We start from the raw sequence: 20,819 nt of genomic DNA, 5'->3' as shown, positions 1-20,819 counted from the left end.
AAAAAAAAGTAAACAAGAACATTGTGCTATCTGGTTTGCTTAATACAAGGAATTTGATGCATAGCATTTTTACTCAAGTATGAAAATTGAGTACTTTTTCCACCACTATACTTCAGTACATTTTAAACCAGACACTTTTACTCAAGTAGTATTTATGTATTTTTTCCATTAAAGTATCTTTACTTTTATTCAAGTATAACAACAGAGTACTTTTTCCACCACTGGTTAGCAGTGTGGTTATTGCTCTATGCAGCCCGTCAATGGGCAGCCGAGCTTCAATCATATTGCTTTCACCTATACAGCTCTTTGAGATCTGTGTGAACACAGAAAGGCATTTTTCACACTGGCAGTTTCAAAGGGTTTCAAAATGGAACCGGGAATGGAACAAACATAGGTAGATCATATAACAGTACAGGTCAGGCTCTGATGTCAAAGTTAGTAATAGAATATGAACAGAACAGCCCATCTGCTTTGACTCAGGCAGCAAAAATAAAAGCACCATTTTTTGGTTTTGTTTTGCTGACCACTCCACAACACTGGAAGTTTCTCGCCATTACCCACAATGCTCAGGGAACAATCATCTCTTTGCATTGTTGTTGTCGCGTCTAACAATTGCTACCAAACCATTGTGCTGCTGTACAAACCAAGTGAAAAAGCGTACCATAGCTAGAATTTATTGAATTATTTGTTTTCCAATAACCATTGATAAAAAACACCAAGACACCTTATCAATAGTAACAGCCACACCATTGAAAAGATGTGCATGTTTAATCACATTGAAGAACTGCCAAATGATTCAGGAGGATACAGAATATTTTTTAATTTATTTTAAAATAAACTTTCAGGAGCTACCAGGAACATCACATATCATTAAGATATCAAACTCCAGATTCGTCATATCAGACCAGCCCTTCCCAAGTCTCATTGACTCACAAAAAAAAAAAAAAAAGTTAGGATTAGACCCAATAATGTCCACAATGAAAAAAAGCAGGCTAGCACTTTTTGTTCTCTCAACCATCAACGTGTTCCATGTGGCTTGGCTTCTTGTGCCCCCCTCCCCAAAGAAGTCTGTCGTGTTCAAAGGAAAATGTACAAGTTATCAGGAGGCTGAAGTTCCCCTTTAGTTCAGAGCAAGGTCTGAACTAAAGGTGTTTTAGTATCTGCAGGTAAGTGGATCCTTCTGTGTTAAGGGGCACACACAGTCATATATGTATTGGCAACATACAATCAATAGAAAGATCAAACTCTACATATGCCCTCAATGCCAGATTCTTCTTACAATAGGCCGACGTGATTTTTGTCAACCTGTAACAATTGTTCGTTCACGTCTTGATGGCAGAACTAGATACAACCTCTGAGCAAAGTGCCAATTTTCAGTCATGTTCCCATGTACTGCTTTTCAGATCATCTCATAATGTGTCACAAGATCCACTTGATTACCCGAAGATCAAGAACGCATTCTAAAGAGATCTCCCCATGATTAACAGAGGAGATCAAGACTGTTGAATTCTATAAAATAGATCTCCCCTTGATTACCAAAGCGCGATCAAGACTGTTGTATTTTAAAGAAATATTTTGTCATCTTCAAAAAGTAATCTTGAAGCGTGAATCGACTGGCTGTTTGGTTGGGAAAGGGCAGAGATACTTTTCTGTGTAAGATTCACACATGAAATGGAAAGCATCATCATGGCACTTCAAAAATACCTGTAGACTTATACACACAGATCAGTAGTCAAAAGGGTCGATGCAAGGTGAAAACATATCTACAATGAAGTACAATTAGAACATAAAATATCACCATAACGAATTTGGTTCATATCTAAACGGGTAAGATGTTTAATCTTCTGACCTGTTCTTGGAAGATTCCTATGCATGACACAAGGGGGAGGCCAAAACACATTCAGACCAGCATGAATGTGTGACGAGTCAGACAAACACTATTCATAGTTGATAGTGAAGCATGAACTCCAATAAATGACCGCAAACAACGAAATCAAATATTTTCTTCTACAGCTTTCCTCCTCCAGTGAGCGTGTCTCCAGCAAAGGCCATCCGTCATTTTGGGATTTGCTCATTGCTCAGGGATGCCAAAAGTACACTGGGTCTGAAAAAGGTGCCCATCTGTCACATAAAACATCTATTGCACAAAAGTTTTGGTTGCAGAACAACCTAAAACTAACATTTCAATTTCTCTCGTCTCTCTGTCCAGTCTATCGACCCCAATAGGGACCGTTTCAAAGCACCATCATTTTGCTTGCTTATAATTTTTTATTCATATTGATCTCATTATTAAATCAGTGTACTTTTTAAATAAGTAAATATCTAATGTTGGTGTGTGTGTGTGTGTCTGTGCAGTTTGTCACATCTCTGTGCCATTGGGTGCTTGTATGCATTTGGACATGTTTTATATTTCCTGCAAAATAATTGACAATCTCTTCTCCACTGGCCTTGCAGTCTGTTCCAGTGCAGGAGGAGCCAACAGGCAGTAGGAACAGTTAATTACTGTTAATGCCCTTCCTAAAACAGAAAGCAAAGAATCTCAAAAAAAAAGGACACCAGGGGAAAAAATAAAATGAATGCGTGTCCGTTCTAACAGAGACAAATGAACAAGGAAAGTAACAGCATAGAAAAGATGAGATCTGTGAAAGCCAGTCGCAGGAATAGGGCACTTCTTGGAGTCAGTTCTCTGTTCTGTGATGATGCGTTTTTAGGTTGTGCCGCCGGTCGGTCAGTAAGTCACACATGGGCCGCTTGGCATCCCCTCCCCTCCCCTCCACCATTTTGTAGGCCTGCTCTAAATAGCAGATGATGGCAGCTTACTTAGCTGGGAGTGTCAGTGTTAACTGTTAATCTGTAGAAAGTAGAGCCTGGCTAATGGTTCCTCACAGTTCTGGGTCCATTGGTCCTTTGTACCCTCCAAGTCCCACCCACAGACTCACTGCACACCGCCAAAGTGCTGTCTAGCATCGGGTCACCTCTATATGCTCCTATGGGAAGTTCAAACCACCACGGAGCACACACACACACGTTGATCGATAGACAAGGTAAAACGGGCATGTGGTCAGCATAAAACCCCCTCAATTCACAGGTGCTCATTTGTGTCCATTTGCCCACTGCCCCACACTCTAGGAACACAAGGTCTTATTTCTCACTTATGGAAGTGTATGTGTTCACTATCTTTCTTGGAGTCACTGTGTGTGAGTGGGCCAGAGTGGGGTCATGAGCGGACATCATAGCTACATCAGGTGGGGTGGGAGTTCTCCCCTCTGTGCTGTAACTAGGTTGGGGTATGGGGACTGTGTGTGTTTAGGGGTGGAGGGGCAGGTGGTACTGGGAGGAAGCAAGCCAGGGGCCGGTGGGTGGACGATTGGGCGGCTCAACTGGCTGAGGCGTGGGACATGAGGTCCTCCAGAGCCTTGTCCTGGTCGTTGTTGTGCACTAGCAGCACCTCCTTGATGGTGTCCTTCTCAAAGCCCATCTCACAAAACCGCGTCATCAGCGATAGGAACTCCAAGGCCTGAGGAAATCATGAAAAATATGCATTGTAATTGGGAATTCTTGTTACGGACTGTTTATGTACAATTTAACTGAAAAATCGAATAAACAGAGATTGTTAAAAACATTTCAGAACAATGTTGGAGGGAGGAGAGCAGTAGATGCTTGGTGTATCCAAGTTCAGGGAAAACTGGAAGTGAATCCTACCTTAGGCCACTCGACATTTGCGTTCAAACGCATCACAGATAAGAGTTAATAGCTGGCTATTAGCGTCTTTGTTTCTGCATGTTGAGTGCATCTGTATAAACATGCATATCTCTCTCTGTGAGTGAGTGAGTGAGTGAGAGAGAGACTGTGGGTGGACTCACCTTCTCTTCAGAGTTCTGGAACGTATCTAAGCACTCCTCTATGGCACTAGGATCAAATCCCCGCTCACAAAGACGCGCGTGAGTAAACAGGTACTCCAGCACCTGGGTCACAGGATGACAGATATTGTTGCTCTTTAGGTGTGGGCTTCCTGTGTAAACCCAGACTATCTGCTAGCTAAGGGACGGATCGACATTTACAGAATGGTTACCTGAAGGAAAAAAATAGGGGAGGGTCATGTAATTTGTAATTGATGAAATTTCAGTTTAAGAATTAGTTGCTTATTAGGCTATATAGATGTGCGCCTGATGCCGCCCCTCATCTCTGATTCGCCGCTGGGTGCACAATACAAGTACGCCTATAGGCTATTTAGTGTGGTCTCAATCAAATTATCCATAGCCTATAGGCTACGAAGTGCATGCTCAGAGAAGCACAGAACAATGTTATAATATTTCTAAGATACAGTGCCTTCAGAAAGTATTCACACCCCTTGACATATTTTACATTGTTGTTTAACAGCCTAAATTTCTAAATATATTTTTTTCACCCCTCACCCATCTACACACACACAATATCCCGTAATGACAAAGTGAAAACATATTGAGAAATGTTTGCTAAATTAGTGAAAATGAAATACAGAAATCTCATTTAAATAAGTATTCAAACCCCTTTGCTATGACACTCCAAATTGAGCTCAGGTGCATCCAATTTCCTTTGATGATCCTTGAGACGTCGCTACAACTTGATTGGAATCCACCTGTGGCCAATTCAATTCTTTGGACATGATTTAGAAAGAAACACCTGTCTATTTAAGGTCCCACAGTTGACAGTGCATGTCAGAGCAGAAACTATACCAAGTCCATAGATATTCGAGATATAATTGTGATGAGGCATATTTGAGGAAGGGTATAAAACAATTGAGTGTTGAAAGTTTCAGTGGTCTCCATTTGGAAATGGAAAGAAATATGGAACTACCCAGACTCTGCCAAGAGCTGGCCGTCCGACCAAACTGAGCAACCGTGCAAGGAGGACCTTGGTCAGTGAGGTGACCAAGAACCCAATGACCACTCTGACAAAACTACAGAGTTCCTTGACTGAGATGTGAGAACCTGCCAGAAGAACAACAGTCTCTACAGCACTTCACCAATCTGGGCTTTATGGGAGAGTGGCCACTCCTGAGAAAAAGACATATGACAGCACACATGGAGTTTGCAAAAACACACGTGGAAGACTGAGCATAAAGCAAAAGATTGTGGTCTGATGAGACCAACATTTTACTCTTTGGCCTAAATGCAAAGCGCTATGTCTGGACAAAACCAGGCACAGCCCATCACCCGTCTAACACCATCTCTATTGTGAAGCATGGTGGTGGCAGCATCATGCTATTGCAGGGTTTCCCATACTGTCCTCAGGACCCCAAGGGGTACACTTTTTTATCCCAGGCATTTTTCTCACCCACATACTATAAATCTTACGACTCACTTTTGAGACATGCTACTATTTAGCATTTTTTTCAGTGAACTTGAAACTGCATATGGGGGTTATACATTTCAAATTCTTTGGAAGACTTTTCCAAAAAAAGGACAGCCGAGTATAAAAAGTTGAATTCCCCATACCACTACTAAATATAAAAGGAACATAAGTTTTACTCCTTTTAGTGGAATACTTATGGTTATCCCGAACCAAGTTAAAGTAGTTATAGGTACCATACTGTGGACAATCTAAAGTACAAGACAATTTCATTTGAGAGACACTCTCCTCCATTTTGAGCCATCCAAAGTGGGAATGGTCAAGAGTATGTGCTCGAAGATTAAGAATAATCCTGACTAATTTGATCGGAGATGTCTGCAGTTTATTTTTAATTATCTTGTGGGCACTATTGTACCAGAAAGAGCATGCATAGTTTTAGTGGCACTGAACAAGATCCACTGCCAATGCCACCATTACATTCTTATCCATCTGACATTCTTAACCATCTGACAGGGGAAAGCATGGCACAAGAAGTTATTTAGAACACATCCAAGATAATTAACTGAGTATTTTGCTGTGACTACTATGTCACAAGATGGGTCCAATAAGTGACAGCTTATTGCAATATAGCCATTTACTGACATTCAGAAGTTAAGCACTAAGGGCTTCCTCAACCACATTTTTGTCAAACAGTACAAGGAGTTTTAAGCAGTTTTCAGATCATTTATATTGAACAGAAATGGACCCAGCACACTCCCTTCCGGGACACCGCAGTTCAAGATTTTTGGGTTTAGACAGGGTCCCATCCATATCCACCATCTGTTTTCTTCCTAGCAGAAACATAGATCTACAATAACCATACCACAAAATTCCCCTCCAGATGTGGTCAGTTAGATACACCGCATTCGGACAGTATTCAGACACCTTGACTTTTCCCACATTGTTACATTACAGCCTTATTCTAAAATATATGTTTTTATTCCCCTCAATCTACACACAATACCCCATAATGACAAAGCAAAAACAGGTTTTTAGAAATTTTTGCAAATGTATTAAAAATGTAAGACTTAAATATCACATTTGCATAAGCATTCAGACCTTTTACTCTGTACTTCGTTGAAGAACCTTTGGCAGCGATTACAGCCTCGAGTCTTCTTGGGTATGACGCTACAAGCTATGGACACCTATATTTGGGGTGTTTCTCCCATTCTTCTCTGCAGATCCTCTCAAGCTCTGTCAGGTTGGACGGGAAGAGTCGCTGCACACTTATTTTCAGGTCTCTGCAGAGATGTTCGATCGGGTTCAAGTCCGGGCTCTAGCTGGGACATTGAGACTTGTCCCGAAGCCACTCTTGCGTTGTCTTGGCTGTGTGCTTAGGGTCATTGTACTGTTGGAACCGTCGCCCCAATCTGAGGTCCTGGGCCCCCGGAGCAGGTTTTCTTTTCCACAAGATATGGTCCAGAAAAACGTGCTGACAGAGATGAGCCAGGGATTGGCAACAAAACTAAAACTTGATCACCTGGTGCAAAAGAACGGCCAACAGCCTTTTTGTCATAATGCAACTTCATGCGTTTTTGAGTAGAGGAGAGAGACTTTTGGGCTAATGCACCTGCAGCGTGCAGTCTCTCCCGCATCTTACTGACATAATCCAACACATTTTTAGGGGCGCTACTGGGTGTAGGAGATAAGATATGCTCCTTCAAAACCTTTAGCGGACCCCGTGGGGTGTGTCCAAACACAAGGTCAGCAGGGCTGAACCCTAAGGACTCTTGTATTGTTTCCCTAATAGCAAATAAGACAAAGGGCACCCCCTCATCCCAATCAGTACTGGTATCCATGCAATACTTGCGTAGCATTGCCTTCAGCGTCTGATGCCAGCGTTCGAGAGCCCCTTGACTCTCTGGATGATACGGACTGGAGACCTGATGGGAAATACACAGCGTCTTTAACACACTAGAGAACAGCTTTGACATAAAGTTGGATCCCTGGTCAGTTTGGATTACTTTAGGGAGTCCAAACGTAGAGAAGAACTTCACTAATGCCTTCACCACAGTCTTAGCCGTTATTGTCCGTAGAGGAATAGCCTCTGGGTATCGAGTAGCACTGCACATTATTGTTAGTAAGAACTGGTTACCTGACCTGGTTTTCGGCAATGGACCTACACAATCAATTATCACTTTTTCAAACGGTTCCCCCACCACAGGAATCGGGCAGAGCGGCGCACGTGGAACTGTTTGATTCGTTTTCCCAGTGAGTTGACATACGTGGCATGTCTTACAGAATTGGACAACGTCAGACTTCAAACCTGGCCAAAAAAAATGTCGAAGGACTCGGTTATAAGTCTTCGTGATCCCTAAGTGTCCGGACCACGCCTGGTCATGGGCGAGTGACAGCACCTGCTGTCGGAATGGTGTAGGAACAACCACTTGACACACTTCACTCCAGTCACTAACGGTGTCATGAGCTGCCCATTTACGCATCAAAACTCCTGCTTCCATAAAGTAGGCAGTCTCTTTAGTTTTAGCTTCCTCAATGGAAGTTACCGAAGCAAAACACTTGCGAAGACTGATGTCTCCCTTTTGACATTCAATCACCTTCTCGGGGGTGACAGTCAAAAGAATGTCATGTAATTGGGGCGCGATTTCACTTCCCCCGGGCTGTTTGTCAGAGGTGATCAGCTTCTTAGAGGTAGTACACAACCCATCCTCTTGATCAACTTCTTTAAACAAAACAGTTTTTGACAAATCTATCACGTCACCCATTTGTCTTGCCTGAGCACGAGTGACAGCACAAGCGGGGAACACATGGGGATATCTCTGTACTTTGCTCTGTTCATCTTTCCCTCAATCCTGACTAGTCTCCCAGTCCACACAGCATGACGCTGCCAGCACCATGCTTCACCGTAGGGATGGTGCTCGGTTTCCTCCAGACGTGACACTTGGCATTCAGGCCAAAAAGACTCCAATCTTGGTTTCATCAGACCAGAGAATCTTGTTGATCATGGTCTGAGAGTCTTTACCTGCCTTTTGGCAAACTCCAAGTGGTCTGTCATATGCATTTTACTGAGGAGTGGCTTACGTCTGGCAACTCTACCATAAAGGCCTGATTGGTGGAGTGCTGCAGCGATGATTGTGGAGATTGTCCCTTCTGGAAGGTTCTCCAGAGGAATTCTGGAGCTCTGTCAAAGTGACCATCGGGTTCTTGGTCACCTCCCTGACCAAGGCCCTTCTCCTCCAATTGCTCAGTTTGGCTGGGCGGCCAGCTCTAGGAAGAGTCTTGGTGGTTCCAAACTTCTTCCATTTAAGAATGGAGACACTGTGTTCTTGGGGACCTTCAATGCTGTTGAACATTTTTGCTACCCTTCCCCAGATCTGTGCCGCAACACAATCCTGTCTCGGAGCTCTACGGACAAATCCTTTGACCTCATGGCTTGGTTTTTGCTCTGACATGCACTGTCAACTGTGGGACCTTATCTAGACAGTCTCATAGCAAAGGGTTTGAATAATTATGTAAATAAGGTTTCTGTTTTTGGTTTGAAATACATTTTCAAGTATTTCTAAAAACCTGTTTTCGCTTTGTCGTTATGGGGCATTGTGTGTAGAATGATAATTTATTTTTTATTATCCATTTCAGAATAAGGCTGTAACGTAGAAAAATTTGGAAAAGGTCAAGGTGTCTGAATACTTTCCGAATGCACTGTATAGTAGGCAAGTGTCAGTGGAATGAGATTTCCTAAAGCCAGATTGGAGCTCATATAGTAGGTATTGTAAGGTAAATATGACTCAATCTGCTCGAACAATCTTTTCCATGACCTTTGATAAAATACACAGGATTGAGACAGATCATAGGAACTAAATTGGCCTAACTTACTCCCTTTTTTATACAGAAGAATGACCCTAGTTCAGTAGACAGATTTACAAAATGTGAGTTACTCAGGGGGTGATAATTACCGTAGCATCCCTTAAATCTGTCAGGAATGTTGTCAAGGCCAGTTGCTTTGGAATGGTCAAGTTCTTTCAGCTTCTCACAGCTGACTCAGATGCTTTTCCATTTGAAAAAGTATCTGCTTGAATCCCCTGCTGTGAGTAAATCTGCTGGACTTGACTCTCCCCATAACCGGGTTGACTAGGTAACTTGCTAACTAATGTATTAGCTATACCCAAGACGACAAAGCGGTTATCACCGCCAAAGATGCTTCTTCAAAGTATTGACTCAGGGATGTGAATACTTACGTAAATTAGATATTTCTGTATTTCATTTTCAATACATTTGCAAAAATTTCTAAAAACACATTTGCACTGTCATTACGGGGTAATGTGTGTGAATCCATTTAAGCCATTTGGAACTCAGGCTGTAACAACAAAATGTGGAATAAGTCAAGGAGTATGAATACTTTCTGAAGGCACTGTATGTACATAAAAAGGTAAGTATATAGTGACTAGGCAACACGATAGATAATAATGGGTGTTATTATTCACATTATTAGCCCAAAAACGTTTTTTTGGGGGGTTATTATATTACAGCCGGAAAGTATTTCGCTACACCCGCAATAACATCTGCTAAATGTGACCAATAAAATTTGATTCGCATCTGTTATCCTCAAGTCTAAGAAGCAGTAGATCTGTTCTATGTGCGCTATGCTTCCTATTTTGAAGTTTTGTTTTTGCATCTTTTACATCAGGTCCAAACAGCTGAAAATACAATGTTTTTGGTTAAGGAAAATATTTCACACCGGTTTAGACTGTACAATGATTTTCTACACTATACTTGCTGTTTTTGTCAAACTGAAATTAGGCAAACTATTAGAATTTTTGCAACCAGGAAATGGCAGCACGATTTCTGCATCTTTAATCCATTTTTAAATCAGGCTGTAATAAAACAAAATGTGGAATAAATCAAGGGGTATGAATACTTTCTGAAGGCACTGTATGTGAGTGAAACGTGCTTGTCCTACCTAGCCATCATAACCCCAAGTAAAAAAAAAAATAATTAAACACCCTCCCAAACGTTAAAAAAATATTTTCACATCACGATCCCCCCCGGTACTGTAAAAAAAAGTGCACATTCTCCTCCTTCGCTAAATTACCTCAACATGTTTATGACCACAAATAACAATAATTATAATGACCCTGTGTTTATAAAATGCGGATATGGACTTAGCCTTTTCAGCATACTTTTGTGGCACAGTCGCAGGGCTACGGGCCAGAAAGTTGAGGGTTCGCCGTCCACCAGACAAGCTCGCTGGCTCTCCCTGCCTGTCATTAAACTACGATCAAAACCGGCTGCAGACAATGATCAGCTGGGGGGGGGGAAATCAGATTTTTTTTTTACCTATTGATGCTATATTTATATAACATCTAAGCAACATATTTTCCACCAACATGTTTCTGTGCCAATGCACCACACAACCAATAAGCATAGCATACCGATTTCGGGTGCGTCAACATCAAAGTTAAGAGTTTTTTTCAACACCCCAATCAAATAGATTACGTTAATCTCTACAGACAGAAAATACATCCCTCCCTACCTTGTATCCAGTATCGAAGGTTTGGCTAGAAAATTGTAACAGAGGTCTCTTTTCATTCATCAAATTGCATGACAGGTGCACAGTTTGGCTGCTGGAATTATATTTTGGACGAATGTGCGCAGATTTGAAATAGCCTAATCAGATTAAAACATTTTGACTGGTTGTGTTTATGACACATAAAAAGGTATACATTGTAAACATTAAAAATAAATATTTAGGCTATATTGAAGCGTTAGGTTCTAGGTGTGCGAGGAATAGCCGCTTGGATCGGAGGAGGCAGAACAGAGAGTGCGTTAAGCTTTCCTGAATATGTGGCCACATTATTATAGGTTGACTTGGGAGAATAATCAGCTGCAACACACAGCGGATCTCAGTATCAGAATTTAAAAAAATAAACTGCCAGACTGGCCTGCTACTGTGCCTTTCCGTTATTAAAATGCAATTTCATTTCCGTTCAAAGCCTAGAGTATAATTTTGTACTCACTTGAATACAACAACTCAATTATTCACTGCATTGTGGTGTTGTAGGCTAGTCTACATACTTTTATTTTTCCCAAAAAAATATTATCAATGGGGGAGCTTTTTGAACTGCGTGTCTCATGTTTTCACTTTATATTGAAAATTGGTGCAGCTTTTAATGATTTTGTGTATAGTATGATTTCTAGTTAGCCTCTTGCAGATCTGGACAAATTATCCACCTACACTATTGTCATTATGAATGGTGGATAGAGGGCAGGATAAACCGTTAGACTGGTAGACTACATTGAACTGTAGTGTAGTTAGTGCGCAGAAAAGTCAAACCTGCAAAATGGCGAATGTAAACCGAATGTAAACGAAAAGAACGCACTATCCTCCGTGCCCAATATAAAAAGAAACACCGCCCACGCAAAAAAAGTGAAACAACCCTCCCCTATTTTGGACCACTGCCCCCACCCCAGTAATTTCCTGTCCCTTAATATTCTTTGTTGATTAGAGGGATAGCTAAATCCACAATATTGTACTGGAGTGATGCTTGAGGATGGGTATCCAAATAAAGCTAGCAGGAAAACTACCATAAACATCCACTGCGTATCATTACATTGTTAGCTAATGTTTATTCATTAACAAGCCCCTAACATGTCTGTTGTGTCTGATGCCATCATAGTGTTGAGGGTTGCATTAAACCAAGGTGGTGGATGGTGTCGAGACAAAAAAACGCTACATAAATTCAATTTATTTATTCACAACCACCATCCCCATGTTGTTGCCTGGTGGACTTCTAAAGCCACATGTCGTGAACACGCACAATCACATAACGCAGGCACCTGATGATTTCAGAGTCAACCATGGGCGCAATGGGCAGTGAGTGAGCGACATCAGAATCAAATAGAACATTTCTTTATAATAGATCTCTATGGAGAAATGGGCTTAGGCTGCTGTGGCCAAGAGGAGGGAGAGCGGAGGGGCGCACCTGCTCCACGTTCTGGCCTCGCTTCTGCATGGCCCGCAGGACCCCTTCGTAAGAGTAGCCCATGGCCACTATGGTCTCCACACATTGCCGTTCACTGGGGGAGAGGCTGAGCATCGCCCCGCTGCATGGGAGAGGACCTGTATTTATCTATGGAGGGAGAGAGTTTTTGTAGTGTCATCTGTATACGGGTAAAAAAAAATATATATATATATATATATATATATATATATATATATATATATATATATATATATATATATATATATATATATATATATATATATATATATATATATCTATATATATATATCTATATATATATCTATATCTATCTACATATCTACACACACACACCTTCCTCTTGTCCAGAAAACCTCGAAGCCTTTGAGAAGTTTCAGAGAATTAAGCAAAACATTCAGTAATTGAAACTAAGCAAGGCATGTGTGTGTGTGTGCAAAGCTCACCTGCTTTGGTGCCCCATTTTGGGTGTGTTGGGTATGATTGGGTGGCTCCTCTCTCTTCTGCTGGGGTGCCGGCGGGCTGCCGTTGGGTAGGCTACGTGGTACAGGGGCCAGACAGTAGGAGTCAAAGATCGAGTCCCCGGGGTCTGACAGCTTGGGGAAGGTCAGCGAGCGGATGTTGCAGGGCCGGTCAGGGTCCATTGTCTGTCCCCGAGCCAGATCCCCGGCTCTGTCCATGTCCTGTAGCACCACAAGCCCGTTGGGTTTGTGGGCAAAGACCGTTTTGGCTGGAAGGCTGGTGGCGGGGAGCTGGGGTGGAGGGGTGCTGCCTCGAGATGCTGGCCTGGGTTGGGGTGCCTCAGGCGGGGATGGAGTCTGCGGCTGGGGCTGGCTCTGGAGGATGTTGCGCAGCTCCTCCCTATCGTCCAGTGTCTTGAGCTCCAGCTTGTCGAAGGGGTCCTCCTCGCGCTCAAAGTCAGCCAGGTTAAGGTACTGTGGGGTCGGGATGCTGGGAGCGGTCTGCCTGGCTGGGGCAGGCAGTGGGGTGAGAATAGCATTGTGGCGCAAGCTGGCCATCAGCGGGTTCATTGCAGGCGGGAGAGCGTCCTGCTCCTCGGCAGGGAATGGTCTCTTCCCCCCGCAGGCCGATCCCCCGTCAGGGTCCTGGGCAGGGGGCGAGTGCTCCCTGCTCTCTAGCTCCGCCCTGGCCGCCTCTGCAGCCCGGGCCTCAGCCAGCTCCGCCCCCCAGCGCACGCTCCGCCTCTCCAGGGAGAAATCATACTGCAGTGCCCAGAGAAGAGGGAAGAGAGAGAACCCGGCGGGACTAGTTAGTGAGCAGCAGCAGACATGGGATTAAAGGAATGGAGATTAATCAATCCAGCTGAACCTGGTCAAGTCATGAGCAGTGGTGTAAAGTACTTAAGTAAAAATACTTTCAAGTACTACTTAAGTAGTTTTTGGGGTATCTGTACTTTACTATTTAGGCGAACTTCTACTTCGCTACATTCCTAAAGAAAACAATGTACTTTTTACTCCATAGATTTTCCCTGACACACAAAAGTACTTGTTACATTTGGACAAGAAAATGGTCCAATTCACACACTTATCCGTGGTCATCTACTGCCTCCGATCTGGCGGACTCACCAAACACAAATGCTTAGTTTGTAGTGTTGGAGTGTGCCCCTGGCTATCTGTCAAAATTGTGCCGTCTGGTTTGCTTAATAGAAGGAATTTGAAATGATTTATTCTTTTACTTTTGATACTTAAGTACATTTTAGCAATTCCATTTACTTTTGATAGTTAAGTATATTTAAAACCAAATACTTTTACTCAAATAGTAGTTTACAAGGTGACCGTCACTCAAGTTAACTTTAGAAAAAAGATCTTTATTTTTACTCAAGTATGACAATTGAGTACTTTTTCCACCCAATGGTTATGAGATAGGTCTCATTCATGAGGAGCATGTGCACATTATCGATGCAACCATGGTTTAAATGACACACTACCTTTAATAAGTGCCCCCCAAAAATAATGGGATGGACTGGACCGAGACCATTTCTCAATGCCAACATTGACATTTTAACAGTTAGAGGTGCCCCCCTAATACAGACTCGGGATGTGACAATTGTGAAAATGTCTTAATGTTTAAAACGCCACTTGTTTATCGGTTTTCCGTTAAAACAATAAGATTCCTAAAATTCCATGTGAATTCACAATGCAGCTGCACTGCTGTCAGCAAAGCTTTGGGTCTCACGGTGTCCCTTTCAGATGGTTAAGCATTGCAACTGTAGTACCATTACTGTACCTCAAGTCCACCTCACAAAGTTCGCATTTCTTTCTCATTTAACTTCTCAAAAGGTGATCTGCGTGATCTGAAAAGTCAGTCAATTGATCAATAATACTCTGAGAAAAATTGTTTCTTTAATTTACAATCTGTAGAAACTATGAGAAGCTGAAGGATGGGAATAAAAACAAACAAAAAGATAACTAATGTAAAAGATACTGTGTCCATAAAATGTATATAGTATGAACAGTTAAAGTCGGAAGTTTACATACACTTAGGTTGGAGTCATTAAAACTCGTTTTTCAACAACTCCACAAATTTCTTGTTAACAAACTATAGTTTTGGAAAGTCGGTTAGGGCATCTACTTTGTGCATGACAAGTCATTTTTCCAAAAATGGTTTACAGATAGTTTATTTCACTTCACTGTATCACAATTCCAGTGGGTCAGACGTTAACATACACTAAGTTGGCTGTACCTTTAAACAGCTTGGAAAATTCCAGAAAATTATGTCATGGCTTTAGAAGCTTCTGATAGGCTAATTGACATAATTTGAGTCAATTGGAGGTGTACCTGTGGATGTATTTCAAGGCCTACCTTCAAACTCAGTGCCTCTTTGCTTGACATCATGGGAAAATCAAAAGAAATCAGCCAAGACCTCAGAAAAAAAATTGTAGACCTCAACAAGTCTGGTTCACCCTTGGGAGCAATTTCCAAATGCCTGAAGGTACCACGTTCATCTGTACAAACAATAGTATCCAAGTATTAACACCATGGGACCACGTAGCCATCATACCGCTCAGGATGGAGATGCGTTCTGTCTCCTAGAGATGAACGTACTTTGGTGCGAAAAGTGCAAATCAATCCCAGAACAACAGCAAAGGACCTTGTGAAGATGCTGGAGGAAACAGGTACAAAAGTATCTATATCCACAGTAAAACAAGTCCTATATCGATATATCCTAAAAGGCCACTCAGCAAGGAAGACGCCACTGCTCCAAAACTGCCATAAAAAAGCCAGACTACGGTTTGCAACTGCACATGGGGACAAAGATCGTACTTTTTGGAGAAATGTCCTCTGGTCTGATGAAACAAAAATAGAACTGTTTGGCCATAATGACCACTGTTATATTTGGAGGAAAAAGGGGGAGGCTTGCAAGCAGAAGAACACCATCCCAACCGGGAAGCACTGGGGTGGCAGCATCATGTTGTGGGGGTGCTTTGCTGCAGGAGGGATTGGTGCACTTCAAAATAAATGGCATCATGAGGCAGGAAAATTAAGGGGATATATTGAAGCAACATCTCAAGACATCAGTCAGGAAGTTAAAGCTTGGTCGCAAATGGGTCTTCCAAATGGACAATGACCCCAAGCGTACTTCCAAAGTTGTGGCAAAATGGCTTAAGGACAACAATTGAAGGTATTGGGATTGGCAATCACAAAGCCCTGACCTCAAAGCCTGTAGAAAATTTGTGGGCATAACTGAAAAGGCGTGTGCGAGCAAGGAGGCCTACAAACCTGACTCAGTTACACCAGCTCTGTCAGGAGGAATGGGAACAAAATTCATCCAACTTATTGTGTGAAGCTTGTGGAAGGCTACCCGAAACATTTGACCCAACAATTTAAAGGCAATGCTACCAAATACTAATTGAGTGTATGTAAACTTCTGACCCACTGGGAATGTGATGAAAGAAATAAAATATTAAATAAATCATTCTCTCTACTATTATTCTGACATTTCACTTTCTTTAAATAAAGTGGTGATCCTAACTGACCTAAGATAGAGATTTTTTTCTAGGATAAAATGTCAGGAATTGTGAAACACTTTAGCCAAATACATTTAAACTCAGTTTATGTAAACTTCCGACTTCAACTGTATAAGCTGGGAGTAGGAGCCTTAGTGTTATTGTCCATTAGTTTACTCCTATTAATGGAGGGGTGGTAGGGTTAGGGGGAAAATAAGAAAAAAATATAAGGGGGATTGGAAATGATGCAGACAATTACATTGATAGAAGCCACAATCTATATGCAATATTAAATCAGCTTTAATATTAAATCTTAAAGCTGATCCACCCTCTTGCCTTTCTCTGCCATTTTTTCAACTGTTAACGACAATGACATAAGTGGAGGAGCATCGACTCCAAAATAATTGATTCCTCTACTCCTTGCACGTCGACTCCCAATGTCGACTACCATTTCTGAGATTCAGGATTCCTAAGATTAAGTATTTTTGAAAAAGGAGGAGACTAATTAGTTGCGGTACTTCCGAGAACAAAAACACTTGCATCTTTCATAGCAAACTAGCAAGGGACGGAGAGAAAGGGGAGGGGCACAGAATAGGCAGGTCAGACAGTCAGAAATGTGCACTAGGCCTATCTGCAATAGAATGCTGTATCTCACAATTTCTTGGCTTGCAATGTCTCAGAACTTCAGTAAAGCAGGGCATCATCAATGAATAGGCTACAATATTTTGATGAGCGAGATGGAACACTTCGCTCTCACACAGTATCTGAGCACGTGCATGGGTTCGCATCACACTGTTCAGTGCGGTAGCGAGGGCACCAAAACAGCAGAGAAGTTGAGCCTCGAGCTTCAATGCTCTTACTTGTTACGGAAATTGTCCCACTAGGCCTATACTGTTTGCTTTCTGCATCTACATCATATGGCTGAGTCTACCTTTCAATTACCCAACTTTTCCCAGGCCTTTATAGCCTTTCGTCTAGTTAGGCTATAACACAGAAAATAATGTTTTGTGTTAACTGCACTTTGATTGTATTTTTTTTTATATTGCGTAATTTTGTAAGTGTTTCGGTTACGTATTTTTCTTAACGTTAAGGATCCCAGACTAATATAAAGAGGGTGCAATACAAATCACCCCCAAGCATCCCAGTCATTGAAACCCTTGATGCAACAGCGCCAAAGTCAGAAGACTTACCTGCAGATTGGCGAGCACAGAGTCACAGTCAGGCAGGCAGATGCCAACGGGAAGCCCCACTTTGGCAGGGCAGCGGAACTTATCGTTGATTTTGAAGGGAACGTCATCAAGGTAGCTAATGGGTCCTGGAAAAACAGTTTGAGAAGGTGGCCTGAATGAAAATTACACCAAAATGAGCAGACGGATGGAGAAAATGAAGAGGCAGAAAGACAGACACACTCACCATTGTTGTGGGTATCAGACTTCCTCGCAGCCATTTAGAGTCTAAAACACACACAGAGCTCATGAGTGGACGCAGTGAAACAAAACCGAGATCAACACCACATCTACCATTACAACTGTATCCCTGCCTGTCCATACCTGACCAGAGTTGCATCATGGTAAGGTTACAGGTTTTGGATACACAAAAAATAAGCACATCATCACATTTTAACATTGCATTTAGGTAATTTAGCAGACACTTATCTAGAGCAATGCATTCAACTAAAGTTAGGTAACACCACATATCAGTCAACTATTTTATTTATTAAAACTGTAGATGTTTCAACCGTCATGTAGCCTACATCAGAATGACTATAAGGTGGCGTGCTTCTGGTGAGCCCTCCCCTCCAAAAAGCTCCAAGACAGCTAAGCAAGCCCCCCTCTGTGCAGACAGTGACATGTCCCCAGGTGCACAGGGCCAATTAAGGCTGGGCAATATAGCTAAAATACCACATACTGTCAAATATGGGAAAAATATTGTGATGACGTTTTTAATGGTATTTTGTGTTTTTTAAAGCTGCAATATGTAACTTTTTGGGAAACCGAACCAAATTCACATAGAAATGTGAGTTATAGATGTGATTCTCATTGAAAGCAAGTCTAAGAAGCTTAATCAAGCTAGTCGTCTTGATTACTTTCTTATGTCATTCTCTCTTGCACCAAAAGTTTAAAAAGTGGTGATAGTGGACAGAATGCGGTCGGATCATCACATAATCAGCATCTATGTTACTCTTACAGAATTTCCACGTGGGCGAGGATATTGGAACTTTAAATCAAAGCCTACTGGATGATAACTTAGTTACATTCTTCTGTCCTAGTTATAAATGACTTTTTCCCCCGACTTAACATAGGTACAGCAGATCCCCTTATTGTATGGGACACTTTTAAATGTGCCTTTAGAGGCCATGCAATTCAGTACTCATCTATACAACAAAAACAATTTAGATCAAAAGAGCACATATTAACAAAGGAAATTGAAGGACTAACAGTACAGTTAGATAGCAATAAAACCTGCACCATAGAGGCACAGAATAAGTTAGAAGAAAAACAAAAAGAAATGGAGGAACTTATTCAAGAAAGATTCAGTGTAATATATTATACAAATAAAGCGAACTGGATGGAATATGGGGGAAAATCCACCAAATTCTTTTTCAATCTTCAACATAGAAATGCTACCAAAAAAAATGTATTGAAAATTGTTACAAATGGAGTCACGAATGACACACCAAATTATATTTTGAAAGAGGAAGTACTTCAAGAATATGTTTTCGTTTCAGTCTCCTCCATCTCCACTAACCGAAGCGAATTGAATGGATTTTCCCCCCTATTAATAATGTAAAATTAACATCTGTCCAGAAAGACTCATGTGAAGGCCAAATTACAGAGGAGGAACTTCTTGATTCAAGTAAAGCCTTTAAGGCTGAGAAAACTCCAGGGCTGGATGGCATACCAGTGGAAGTATACCAAACTTTTTTTTATATACTCAGAGGACCATTATTAGCATGTTTTAACCACCCCTATATAAACTGTAGATTATTGGACACGCAACAAGAAGGTCTGATTTCATTATTACTGAAACAGGATCCAAGTGGTGTGTATGTATGTATGTGTGTATATATATATATATATATATATATATATATATATATATATATATATATAGATTCAGTCCATTGAAAAAATTGGAGGCCTCTTACAGTGTTGTGATGCAAAATTTCTAGGTAAATGCTTGGCGCATAGAATTAAAAAGGTATCGTCAGATATTATTCATCCTAATCAGATATGTTTTTTACATGGACGATACATTGGAGGTAATATATGACAAGTACTGGAAACAATAGAATACTATGAAATATCGGGAAAACCAGGCCTGGTTTTCATAGCTGATTTTGGAAAGGCTTTTGATAAAGTACGACTGGAGTTTATATATATAAATGCCTACAATATTTCAATTTTGGAGAATCTCTTATAAAATGGGTTAAAGTTATGTATAGTAACCCTAGGTGTAAAATAGTAAATAATGGCTACATCTCAGAAAGTATTAAACTGTCAAGAAGAGTAAAACAAGGTTGTCCACTATCGGCATATCTATTTATTATTGCCATTGAAATGTTAGCTGTTAAAATTAAACCCAACAATAACATTAAGGGATTAGAAATCCATGGCTTAAAAATAAAAGTGTCATTGTACACTGATGATTCATGTTGTTTTCTTTTAAAACCACAATTAGAATCCCTCCACAGCCTCAGAGGATCTAGATACTTTTGCTAACCTCTCCGGATTAAAACCAAATTATGATAAGTGTACTATATTACATATTGAATCACAAAAAATAAGTATTCAACTTTTACATTAATGTGTAGTTTACCAATAAAATGGTCTGACAGGGATGTGGACATAGTCGGTATACAAATCCCGAAAAAAATAAATGATCTCACTCCAGTAAATTTTTATAGAAAGTTAGCAAACATAGATAAGATCTTGTTATCATGGAAAGGAAAATACTTGTCTATTTGTTGGAAAATCACCCTGATTAACTCTTTAGTCATATCACAGTTTTCCTATTTGCTTATGCCTACACCTAGTGACCTGCTTTTTAAATTATATGAACAAAAAAAATATTCCATTTTATTTGGGGAAGGGCCTATTTATATAACAAATATGAATTCGGAGGGCAGAAATTATTCAATATTAAAGCATTAGACCTCTCACTAAAGGCATCAGTCATACAAAAGTTATACTTAAATCCGAAATGGTTCTCTAGTAAATTAGTAAGAATGTCTCACCCCATGTTCAAGAATGGCCTTTTCCCCTTTATTCAGATTACAACTGCTCACTTCTGGTTATTTGAAAACGAAATTTCCAAAACATAGTTCTTTTTTAAACAAGCCTTAGAAAGTTGGTTGCAATTTCAGTTTAATCCACCTGAAAAGACTAAACAAATAATACAAAAAAAAAATGTAAAACTCAATTATAGTAATTGATAAAACATTTTAAAAATGATAAAATGTTTCAAAAAGTTTAATTTTTGTAAATGATATCATAAATAGGACTGGTGGAGTTGTGTCACACATG

General features: G+C 40.9%; 1 protein-coding gene across 1 annotated transcript in view; it reads right to left on the bottom strand.

The window, feature by feature from the left end:
• Positions 1-660: 660 nt before the first annotated feature.
• Positions 661-20,819, bottom strand: part of LOC106565187 (ubiquitin-associated protein 1) — a 29,287-nt gene continuing 9,128 nt past the window's right edge. The window contains exons 2-7 of the mRNA XM_014132032.3: positions 17,707-17,747; positions 17,484-17,608; positions 12,773-13,549; positions 12,309-12,455; positions 3,864-3,965; positions 661-3,517 (exon numbers count right to left, since the gene is read on the bottom strand). Coding sequence (XP_013987507.1) covers positions 3,377-3,517; positions 3,864-3,965; positions 12,309-12,455; positions 12,773-13,549; positions 17,484-17,608; positions 17,707-17,740 — 1,326 coding nt within the window. The 5' untranslated portion in view covers positions 17,741-17,747 and the 3' untranslated portion in view covers positions 661-3,376. The remainder of the gene's footprint in view (positions 3,518-3,863; positions 3,966-12,308; positions 12,456-12,772; positions 13,550-17,483; positions 17,609-17,706; positions 17,748-20,819) is intronic.

This window comes from Salmo salar, chromosome 12, assembly GCF_965601325.2.
Source record: "Salmo salar chromosome 12, fSalSal1, whole genome shotgun sequence".
NCBI classification, from domain to species: Eukaryota; Metazoa; Chordata; class Actinopteri; order Salmoniformes; family Salmonidae; genus Salmo; species Salmo salar.
This window is presented reverse-complemented; position numbering and strand designations above follow the sequence as displayed.